At 40.5% G+C, this 12,169-nt stretch overlaps 1 protein-coding gene across 1 annotated transcript in view; it reads right to left on the bottom strand.

Moving 5' to 3' along the window:
• The window catches only part of loxl2a (lysyl oxidase-like 2a), a 23,669-nt gene extending 11,500 nt beyond the window's left edge, over positions 1-12,169 (bottom strand). The window contains exons 1-3 of the mRNA XM_044122134.1: positions 12,046-12,169; positions 9,932-10,231; positions 7,151-7,326 (exon numbers count right to left, since the gene is read on the bottom strand). Of these exons, the coding sequence (XP_043978069.1) occupies positions 7,151-7,326; positions 9,932-10,199 (444 nt within the window). The 5' untranslated portion in view covers positions 10,200-10,231; positions 12,046-12,169. The remainder of the gene's footprint in view (positions 1-7,150; positions 7,327-9,931; positions 10,232-12,045) is intronic.

Genomic DNA, 12,169 nt, shown 5'->3' with positions numbered 1-12,169 from the left:
ATTTCACCTTGGAATTATTTTGACTCCCTGCTCAATCACCGTGACTTTTCCATCCTTCTTGTCTGTCTGGTTGAACATATTCGAAGCCGGGCCAGCACAAAGAAATGCAATTCAGAAATTGCCACATTTGTTGAAAAATATTAACAAGCGACAAAAATGACATTGAATGGACATATGCTACTCAGGAATAAAACATACTGCATCACGACAGACAGAAGCAGAATTTTCGAAACGTCCGTATTTATCAATATTTTTGCACTGTAGTGACAACTTATTCACTAGAATGACATGTAAGATTTTTTAATATATTTATATGGTTTATGGTTCTTATTGCACATGTTTTCTAAATGTTTTAGTACAGAAATGAATAAAACTATTATTTTAATGGTTCCTGCTGCATTTGTTAAGCTAAAGAAAAATATGATCAAATATTATAATACAATTGATAGCATTTTCATTAGAAGTCCACATTATTAAGGTTATCAATTGCAATCTTAAAGTTGGACAATTAGCTAAATCACTAAAATATCTAGGGTAATATGAAATAATCGTAAGCAAGCCACCATGTTGATGACCATCGACGTTGTACGATCAACATTTTGTGGCGAGAATTCGTCTCAAAAGCAAAATGTTGCTTTTTATTTCGGGACATGGCATGACAGTAATTACACGTATCACCGCATCCAGCGGACTAAATTCAGGTAATTTGACCCCTCATCTCCTCACATGAAGCCTGTCTGGCGGTCAGCTACATTCCTCTGACCTGCTGTGCAAAACGTGCTGCTCCACGTTACATCAGCCCTGTGATATCCAACCTTCCCTGAGACTATCCAGCCCCCGAGTGTTTGCTTATAAAACACGGTTATGTAACTACAAAAGGGAACATAATCACAAATAAACTGCCATCTCTTAAAATGTCTGCAAAGTGTTATTTAAATGATGTAGGTACCGTAGTTTCTCCGGTATACAACCAGGATAGCCGTCCACTTCATATATTATAAATACAACACAGCCTTTGACTATTCCTCAGAAATATGAAACCATCTTGGGAAGAAAAGACAGAGGTTACTGCAGACTGAGGAACTCCAGTGAAATGCTCTGATTGCACATGTGCTGCACATTAAACCGCTTCATGCTAGAAATGTGATTATTTCACGGGAAGCAAGAGACATGTTCAGTTTTAGAGTTTTAGAGTATCTGAAAGGTAGTAAAGTCTTTCTCTCCCTAAAGGTTATACAAAGCCAGCTGCTCACATTGTCAGGAAGCGGTTCTCCAAACAATCAGTGTTACGTTTCCTGACTTCCCCTAAATCAAGTGGGAATAGTCACCTTTAACCTCTAGACCTTTATGGGATAACAGCTAAAACTTCCTCCATGAGACAGATTTTGCCATTTGCTCCTGACTGAGTGTGAAGGTCTACCACATGTGCAAAAAAACCCAAAACAAACAAAAAAAAAACTCCAAAGAAAGAGATGTTTTGCGATATATAACTGCTGATTGCAGTACTTTTCTTACATCCAGTTCAGTTTAGCTAAAAGAGAAGAATCGGGCATGTTTCCCAGAATATTAAACATCTGCCCACAGAGTGGTTTCCTGCGGATGGCGTCAGCATCGGGGAATGTTCGAGGCTGCAGGGTCTCTGAACACTCATGACTGCAGAGAGCAGGAGGAGCCTCCGGAGCTTCGGGAGCGACCCCGGTCCTCCCACTGACCGCAGTGGTTGGAGGGGGTAAAGACTACTCCTTCATGAAGGAATTATTGGTAGTCTGGGCGTGACAGAGTGTTTTCCGTCTGTGGGAGGGACGGTTGAGATACGTGATCAGGATCAGGCATCAATGTTCTAAATGTAATCTGTTTTATTTTATCATCCTTATTTTAACTTCAAAACAACCACTAATTGAATTCAGATCGGCGAGGTGATTCCAAAAAGCATAAAACAGACTAAAAATGAAACAAACAAAAAAAAGTTCTGAAATTAAAAGAATTGAAAGGAACATGCCGGGCAGGTGTGAGGCCAGGTATGAAACGGGGTACTGGGATGGATCTGAGTAGTGTTGTGTTTGGCTCAGAGTGAGGAAACCGGCTGTCTGAATGTGTGAGACTGAAGAGCAGTGGACAGATATGCACAGCTGGGATCAGTCCAGGCGCCCGCTAGCCTCCCGAACCCTGACCACCAAGCATAAACTCAACATTATACGTCTGGCTGCACCCCAGCTGTACAGGCCAGACCGTTTTTAACTCTGCTCAGCCGCAGGGTGCAGCCCAAAGAGACACCTTGAGTTGGATACACTTACAAAAGATATTTGCGCAATGATACATAAAGGGAGTATTTTTATATTCACATTTATATTAGAAAAATTAGACCAGTTCAATGGCAGTTTTTGTAACTGGGGATTTGGGTTTCTGCCCAGGGTGGAATGATCAAGCAATTACCCCACCCAAAAGGCTGTGAATTTAAAAGAGTCTGGAGTGGATTTAAACCAAATGTCGCTCACGGTTTTCAGGAATTAGACTGATATTACTGTGATTGAAAAGAAAAACATAATTAAACATATTCTTTCTAAAACACGACAAGGGCTGTGAAATCTTTCCTGTGTTTAAAAAATGATTTTTTTTTTTTTGCTGCCTTTTTGGTATTAGAACCACCATAGATGAGACAAATGTAAAAATGCTTAAAATATAATATGCTTAATATATTATATTGATCATTAATCTACAGTCATTTTAGTACACTTCCACATAGTTTGAAAGTTGTGAAATCTCTCAAAAAGTAACTTAAATTAAAGAGTGTTGAAATCAGTCAATCATCCATCTGTGAGAATCAATTATCTGATCAGCATTTTTAGTTCTTAATGTTTCTGATAAGTAATAACTCATCAGAAGTCTAAGCACAATAGTGAACTGAGGCCACCAGTGTGAGCACACTGTTGTATTAATAATAAGTCTTTTTTCTAATTTTTGACAAAAACAGGTGTGGGCAAAACCGTTTCAATACTTTTAGTGGGTTATGTAAACAATAGCTTAATGCAGCACAAATATGCAACTCATTGTACGTCTAGTTTCATATCAGCTCACTGTAAAATTTCACAAACATTTTTTCAAGCTTGCCAACTCTCACTGTGCCTCAATGACTGCTACAGTCTTCATATCTACGTATTCCTAAAAATAATTTCCTAGTCCATGTTTGTGGTGACTGAGGGGAGAGAAGAAAGCAGATCAGCCTCTGAAGTGCACTCTGGGAATTGCTAATTGAAGAGCAGACTTGTTTTTCCGACCGGGTCTCCCTCAGAACGGAGATGTGTGAACATGAGGCTGTGGTCTAGCCAATGTCTGACTAATGCTTCCACTACTGTGCGCTTCTTCCAGTCTAATCAGCCTCCCAGGCCTTCCCCAGCACGTTCAACAACATGTGAGTAAAATGCCCACCCATTCAGCTGCCGTCCAGCCCACATTGCAAAGCTCTGGCAAGTGTGAACGCTGATCACGCTTCGGTTTAGATGACAAGCCAGAAACCTCCGAAATGACTTTCACATCTGCCCCACACCGATTCCTGCCTCACTGGACCCCGATCTGCCAAATGTACGTGGCTGCTAACTGATAGGCTTCGCATCTGGAAAGTCCATCAGGGCGTCCTGCTTTCATCTTGGCAGTGAAATTAAAAAGAAAAGTCATTTTGGATGGGAATTTACCAAACTGCAACACAAAATTTAATAAATTTGCCAAACGTGGAGCGAGGGAGTTTAATTAAAGTTAATAAAATCTCACATTCACAAGTAGATGCATCTCATTTGTTTTCAATACACAGAGGCGTGGTTCCTGTGTGTAATATGCAGCACATGGTTTCATGTGCAGTAACAGGACAGCCATAAAATGTTCTCACAAAACCAACTGTAAAACTTGCTTGTATAATATTTTCTTGTGCTAAAATGTGAAACCTCTTACTGTTGCAATGCGCACACTAAGAGGAAGCTGGCTGTTCTTTATCTCCACAAGAACAGTTACATTAGTGGGGTTCTAGTTGTGCAACATGAATGTTTTAGCTTTGAATCACATCTGCAGCTTACAAGGAACACATCACATTTACAGAGGGAGCACCATGTGAAGACACTGAATCATAAAACTTAAATCTGAAAGTCCTCAGCTTGGCTAGTCTAAGACACAAAGGGAAGCTTGGGCCATGGGAGGATCCAGCTGTTGAACATGTGGTAACAGCCTTCCAGACAGCCTGTACTGGAGTCTCCTGACATAAATCGCCCTTTCTCCCCTCCATCAGTCTCTTCCTCAAAAGCTGTTTCAATTCACCGTGCTGAAGGCGAGCTTAACTCCTGCTCAGGTTTCCATCTGTAATCGTGAGAACAGAAGTCCGTGAGCAACCTTCGCCCAGTTTTAATGAATAAAACTGGTGTATGAACCTATTATAATAACTGTCTTAAATTAGATTGATGAATCCTGGTGTGACTGTTTGGTTCAAGTAAACTTGTTCTGGTTGCAGACTGCAGCTGCCTCTGTAGCTCACGTTTTACTTGTTTGATTACACACCTAAACTGTGACACAAACGTCCTGGAAAACAAAAACATCCTCTTAGAATGACTGCTATCAAACTTGTGCAATGAACCCCTAATTATACTAAAATAACACATCCCACTGTGCACGGTGTTTTTCCAACTGGAACATCACAGCGTTGCACAGCTGGTTGGATTATCTCGTCTAAATTAGGGGAAAAATGTTCCTGCTGACAATCAGTTTGACCACCGCACCAGTCATATATGTCATAAATTCCTTACCACTACAAGAAACAAATGATCAGTCATAACAACAACACTGTATTGAGCTGCACAGACTAAATTAAATCTGTGTACTGCGAATAACTAATACAGATTAATGTGGAAACAGTGCTGGGTCACAGATGTGGCTTGTAAAGTTGGTTCTGTAGTTCAGGAATGATCAGTCTATTGTTCTGTAGGGATGTTGGGTAACCATTGAAGACTGATGGTATTTAACATTTGTCAGTAATAAATAATAAGATAATAATAATAATAATAAGACTTTGTTCAAACAGAGAGACATAACGTGGACGAATGGTCTTAAAATTATAAAAACACACAGTGCCTTGCAAAGTATTCCAACCCCTTAAAGTCTTCAAATGTTACACCCGCAAACCTCAATGTATTTTAGTGGGATTTTATGTATTGGACAATCTCAAAGTGTTGCTTAATTGTGTAATTTTGAATTAAGAGGATACACTACACCGGTGAGGCTCTCTACCGGCTTGTATGTGACATTTGAGTCTCTCTATTGGGTCAATTTCTACCAGTTTCCACTTCTGAAAACAGAAAGTTCTTTTCCATTCTTCTTTGAAAAGTCCCTCAACCCAAGTCAAACTGGATGGAGAGCATTTGCCAAAATCACCTTTCAAGTCTTGCCATCCTATTTGGATTTTGGCTGGGGCGTTCCAACAGATGAATGTGCTTTGATTTCACTCACGGCATTTTAAGTCACACCCCTGAAATTTTCCACACTTTGTCACGATACAACACCAAAGTCTAGTGTAGCTTAATGGGGTTTTACCAACACAAAGTTTGTCAAAAAACAAAATCTGAGAGGTGCAACCAGTGCATCTGTGAGCCCCTTTGTGTCAGAATTACATTTATTACACACAAATTGACTTTGGTTGATTTGGATTGACTATGTTTGAATTAGGAAAAAAAACGACAATTTGCTTCCACTTTGCAATTGTGAACTATCACCTTGTGTTGGTCTTTCACACAAAGTTGCAATAAGATTCATTAAAGATTATCCCTGTTGCATGTGGGAGAGTTCAGGGGATATGAAAACTTCTGAGTGCTTTCATCCTTGTGGCACAGACCAACGGTCACAGCTGGGAATGTTCACTTTCCAGACTAAACACAGAATGTCAATTCATGCTGTGAATAAACAGGTTGCTGGAACAGGGTTGCTCATTGCTACCGTCACTTCAAGCAAACTGAAAAAGGTGTAGGTACACCTTATTCACTTTCCTCTCCTCTAACTTAAAAGACTTTGGTTGGACTGAGGAAATATTTACAGGGCGGGGGAGTGAACTGCACTAACACACCAGAAACCCTAAATATACTGATCATATAGAGAATGAGGAGGTGCTATCATCATGCATAACCTGTAAAAAAGCCGGAATAAACCAAGAATGTTCAGTAAGTCCACATTACACATTTTAATTTCACCTCTCCTCATTTCCTTCATTCCTAACACTGAAGCAGGCAGTGGAAAAACAAACAAGGTATGTTGGTATGTTGTCTTAACTGGACCTTGACAAAAACATATTCACTGTTCTGGCTGCTGTGGGGACTTGTGACACAGCCACACCTCCACCCTTCATCACGTACAAACAAACAAAGAACGCCAAGCATGAGTTCAGTGAGAAAGCATCGCCTCTCTTTGAAGCTGCCAATGAATGCTGCTTCATTTTTAAATGGCAGCTTTTTTAGTCACTTGTTTTTGGACAAGCTGAAGGAATGTCTGCATCGCCTCCCTTGGCCTCCCTCCCTCTCTGACTGTCACGTCCACAGGCTCACACCAACTTTCCATCCGGTGCAGAGGGGCTCCCTACAGGCAGACCGGATGGGTATTCCTTCTCTCTGACTCATCGCCATGATCTCCCAGGCTGCATAGTGGAGCTCTGATGTGTCCACTTATAACAGACTCATAATGTGGGAGCATCTTCAGGCTAAAATGACTTGCTGTGTTCCATGCAAAAAATAAGAGTAAACGTCCAAATTAAAACAATTTGGATGTTTACTCTTACTGAAATGTGATGTCTGGTGATACTTCAGCAGGTGTCTGTTCAGGTCACACAATATTTTGATTCTTTAAAAGATAAGATCATAAATGCATTGAAAGGTTGCAATAAAATCCCAGTGAGGAAAGTTGGACGCATTTGAAAATAAAACTTGACTTTGAGCGATTGGAAGAAGTTTTACTGCGATAAGGTTTTCTTTCATCCAAAGCCTGCCGCCTTCTCTGCATTTTCCAATGCAGAGAACATCTGTCCAGGTTACATGTGTGTACTTGAACTAGGCTTCGAGCACTGCTGAGGTGTTAGTAATTTATAGCACATTTGGTCCCTTTTGTACAGTAGAGGTCTACGTGAGCCTACCTCCCCACCGACGGCTTGGTTCCTGATGAACTTGAAGCCCGGAATGCGTTTCTGAGAGCACACCACCCCGACGTCTTCTGAATGTTTGCAGTCAGACACTCCGAAGCCATTCGACTCGCACTGAGCGAGGCTCTTCTCTGCACCGGTGCAGTGCACGTTGTCTAGCCAAATACGACCTGGAGCAAGAGAAGACAGCAAATGTACACAAGGTATATTTGAGGCTCTTCCAATGAAAACAAAGAGATGCAGATAACAAGAAAGGGAGTAAGAGTAAATTTAGGCATCACTTACATAGCAAGAAATTCTGAAAAGAACCGATAAAGTAATCTTTGACTTTCATTTGAAAACTGCAATATTTTTAGTTCTGATTTAAAGGAGCCGACACTTTCTTAAAATATCAGGCATTCAGACAGTTGATTTCAAAGCTGAGAAACGTAAAGCCTATCACCCGACAACAGCCACTAGTGTAGTTCTGAAACAAGAGATACACAGGTCACTGATCACCTGACAAGTCTAGATATCAGTACAATACCAGAAAATTTTGCAAGAATGGTAAATATCGTGATGACAAAATCAGGTGTGGTTTGTGCATATTTTCTTCTTCCCTCTCTTTCTCATGTGTGCTTTCATCACTCTGTGACCTTTAGCATTTTGGCCGACAATCACTGCACTCTTTAACAGTTTTCTTTTCTTGCCGCTTCCACCGAGGACACTGAGAAAAGACATGCACTCACGTGCCGCCGTGTTTGTTCCCTGACATAAGCAGCCAAAGCCGGACTGGTACATGTCCTCTGCCGCACAGCTGGCAGATCTGAATCAGCCGTGAGGAAAACCACACAGCTGTACTCATGGGAGCGTTCAATGTGCCGCTCATCCTTGTAACGGCCTCAAAGTGTTTCTGAAGAACGTTGTGATCATACCAACACAGTGACTGCATATTACATGGTCGTCCACCCTTTTCCTGAGTACTTCTGTTTGGAAGAACAATGGAAGAACTTATAGTACAAGTCCTGACTTTAATTGCTACAGGACAAGATCCAACAAAGTCTCAATGGACTTTTTAAACAAAAAGTATCCATGATGAGTGCTGTGGTAAAACCACAATTTAATTTATTTTCAGGGGCTTTTATGTGCCACACAGAGAAGCCACAGGACTGTCGAATGGAGTCATTCATTTTAATAATGAGCTGTAATTTCAAAAAGGTAGCCAAGAAATACTCAAACTAAACTGGACAGAGGACAGTATTCCTGTGGAGTCTCACTAAAAGTTATAAATAGTGATCTATTAACTTTATTGTTGTAAAAAGTTACTCTAAAAAGGAAGTCCTTATAAATGTTATATCATTATGTCGTAAATTAAAATCTTTTGCAAATGTCTATCTTCAGTGTAGAAGTATTGGTTATAGAATGAATTACAAATGTACTCACAACCCTCACGTTTTTTTTATATGTCGTCATGCTACAACTAAAAACCTAAACGTGTTTTCTTGGGCTTCGGGTGACACCATGTTCTAAATATGGTAGTTCTGAGAAGGCTTAAGAGAACATCTGTGAACAAAGGTTGGGGCAAATGATGGTCAGTCTTCAAGCACTATGAAGACAGCAGAGTGGTCAGGAATAAAGTTGTGAAGAAGTTAAAGGCAGAGTTAGGTTGCAAAACAAAATTCCAGTCTTGGATCAACTATGTTTATCCTGTCATCCAAAAATGGAAAGAGTATGGCCCCACTTCAAACCCACCGAGGTATGCAAAGGCAAGTCTCATAGCAAATATGCATCTGAATGTGTTCCGGTCAGATGGGACCAAAACTGGTCTTTTTCAGCTGAATGGAAACCACGAAGGGAGGCAGAAAACCAACACTGCACATCACATAACATGACAAAATGTGGGACTGTTCAAGGGGTGTGAAAAACAAAAACTGTAGAGGGATACAATTTTGATCGCTAACACAAACTGGTTACTCTGAACACTTAAGGAACCTCTCTCTTCTCTTTTATTGTTGGTGGATGATGAAAGATAAACATGATATAAACAGAGAGTTTCTCATGGCTACCTCTAAATGCCAGAAATTCCATAGATACATGATATCAGGCTTTTTTTACTCCTCACTCTGCCAGAAAAACATTTCGTAAGTATATGCTGTCTTTCCTTCCAGACATTACAAGTATGAAGATTTACTGCTTGTCAGCCACAATATCTACATGAATAAATGCATAAACCTGCTTAGGTTCAGAAACGTAGCATCCAAAGTTTCCACAATGACTGCTGTGCTTCATGAAGTTAATTGGAAACCTGATTACTCTGCTTCTGTACTCCTGACTGAATTTATGACTGGCAGGACCACCAGCATCTATAACATTCACAGAGATGGGGATGTCATCAGCGTTCCTAAGGCAACAGAGGAAACTGTATAGGTTGGAAAAAAAAATAAATAAATAAAACAGTGGTGAGATTATGTCTGGGTTACGGTGCCTTCAGTCTTTCCCCGCTCTGAACGGACTGATGTGCCCCCGCTCACGTCTGATGAGAAACCCAGCGCCAGAAAGGATTACCACTCAGACACGGAAAACCTGGAAGCCATTCAGAGATTCCCGTGGAAAACCTGGAGCTGAACACAGACATCTGCTGCCTGCCTTCGAATGTGTGCGGTTGGGTGATAAAGTAAACCCCCCCCACACCATTGTAAAAGCCTGACCCCGATTCTTCTGGTTGACTTTTAGGAAGTCTTGACTTGGTCTTACTGGATTAGGGGACCTTCTGACAACAGACTCGTTCTTCCTTACCTTCCCCTCTCCCAAACTTGGCAGAGGGAGCCCAGGACACAGCATCCATGAAGCCTAGCTCTCTGCACACCACTTGCGCAGCAGAGATGGAGAAGTCATCATCGCACACTGTCCCCCACTCTCCATTGTAGAAAACTTCCACCCGGCCCTCGTAGTGTTTCCTCTTCTCCCCCCCGAGGCGTAGCTGGATTACAGGCTTGCCAGCGTCTGACTGGGCACTGCTCACCGCCGACATGCACAGCAAAATCAGTAAAAGTTGGTTCACCATTATGGGGATGGCACGTGGAAAAGATGAGTTATCTGGAGGGAGATACAATGGCATATGACTTTTATTATCATCTTTACAAAACTGCTGTCGCCAGCTCTTTCTGAAGATCCTTTTTGGTTTCCAGACAGTTGAACCATGGTTTGTGGTACTTTTGCCTGTAATGTCAGGGACTGAGGGCAATCTTTATAAGATCCTGGCTTGGCTATTAAATCAGTTTTCCAAAGGCATTACTGCACTGCCTCTAGGCAGCCATGAGTATAAAATCAAATTTTACCACAGCTCCAGTATTTTGTAACAAGTTTGTCTGAACTGAAACATTGTTCCATAACATATATTTTACATTCTGCTCATACATGCGAATTCAAAATCAAATCTTTTCAATTTCAGAGGCGAAAAATCCTTCTAAGCAGAATCTGGAGTGTTTTGGTTAACAATGAGAAGCAGCAGATCTCTGTATCTGTCTGGCAGCTTAATTGGGAGCAAATGTCAGCTCCTGAAGAAAGGGTGCTGCTTGTCTCTTTATCTGCTGATCTGGACCCTGAGGCTGATCTGAACTCTCTGAACTTGAGTTCAGAGAGAAAACTGAAGTTAGTTTTAATCTTTCATGAAAAACTCTGAACTTGTCAGCTCTGGGACCAAAAATACCTGGGGGAGCTAAGGTATGGAAAGAGGAAAGTTAGGAGGAGACCTCCTCGTCATTACACATGGAATGAGGTGGGGGGGAAGCAGCTTTCCGAGTTGACGTCATGGTGAAAGCCCAACAAACTGCAGGCGCTTGTACAAACACCTCCTTGGGTGAAAGGTCAATAAATTGTCAAACTGTGTGGGGCGTCACTTGGGAGTCAAAGTAAAACATGTGGTATATCTCCCTTAAACATCAGCAAAGGCAGGAAAAGCAACTTTAATGCTTAATAGTGAACATTTTGTGACTTGATATAGACAGACAGACAGTCTTTCCATTTTTAGACAATGTGACGGATAGAGCCACTTTATATGTTCAAAGTATAAAATATTGTATATATCTGAACTCTGCTTCAATCCTCTCCGCAATCTTACAAATCTCACAGAGTTCTTTCTTTGTGAGTTTTAACAAAAATACCCCAAATTCTGCTTAGATTTATTTATTTTTATTATGTTTTTACTGTAGCTGTGATAATTTTCTGCACCTGTGATGTGTTGTTAACTAATATTAAAAAAATGATTTCAGTTCTTCACATGACGACTAGATTTATGCTTAGAATAAAATACACACAAGTAATTAGAGTGAATTATTGACTAATTCAGTGACTTCTGAAAGCAGATGGCTGCACAAGATTTTATTTAGGTGTAACAGAGTAATGGGGGAGGAATAATGACACATATACTACACTTTTAATGTTTTTAATAGTAGAAATAGATTAAGAATCATGTATTCTGTTTTTCTCCTCATAATAAGGCATCACTTTATGCTGGTCTGTCAGTGATTAAACCAATTAAATACATTAACGTTCGTGACAAAATGTGATAAAGTTAAGAGAGTGAATAGTTTAGCAAAACACTGCAAGTAGCATAAAAGCAAAAATCTTATGTAATAGTGCAGATGGCTAACATGGCTAAAAGTGTGATGCTAAAGTAGCCCTAGTTCATTTTCTAATTTTGAAGTCTAAATGAGCACAAAATGTAAAGAATGTAAAACTAACATTACAATAACATAATTAGCAGCTTTAAAGCAGACTTTTGTAATGTTTAAATAGCAAAAGGGAGAGTAATCACGAAAATGTTCTCAAATTACAAAAGGATATCAGGCATTAATCCCCGAGTGCGGGTTTTGCACAGTTGGAAGAATGTAAAAAGTGAAAAGACTTACTGTGAAGATACAGAAGAACCAGCAGACCGAACCCTCCAGAACCCTGACTGAGTGGCTTCAAACCGGTGATAGAGGATGGAGTGAGAAACTGTGGTTCTTTGTCCCATAAGTACTTTCCAGGCTG

Source organism: Gambusia affinis, linkage group LG07, assembly GCF_019740435.1.
Source record: "Gambusia affinis linkage group LG07, SWU_Gaff_1.0, whole genome shotgun sequence".
Taxonomy (NCBI): Eukaryota; Metazoa; Chordata; class Actinopteri; order Cyprinodontiformes; family Poeciliidae; genus Gambusia; species Gambusia affinis.
Note: the sequence above shows the minus strand (reverse complement) of the source record. Positions and strands in the feature narration are given on the sequence as shown.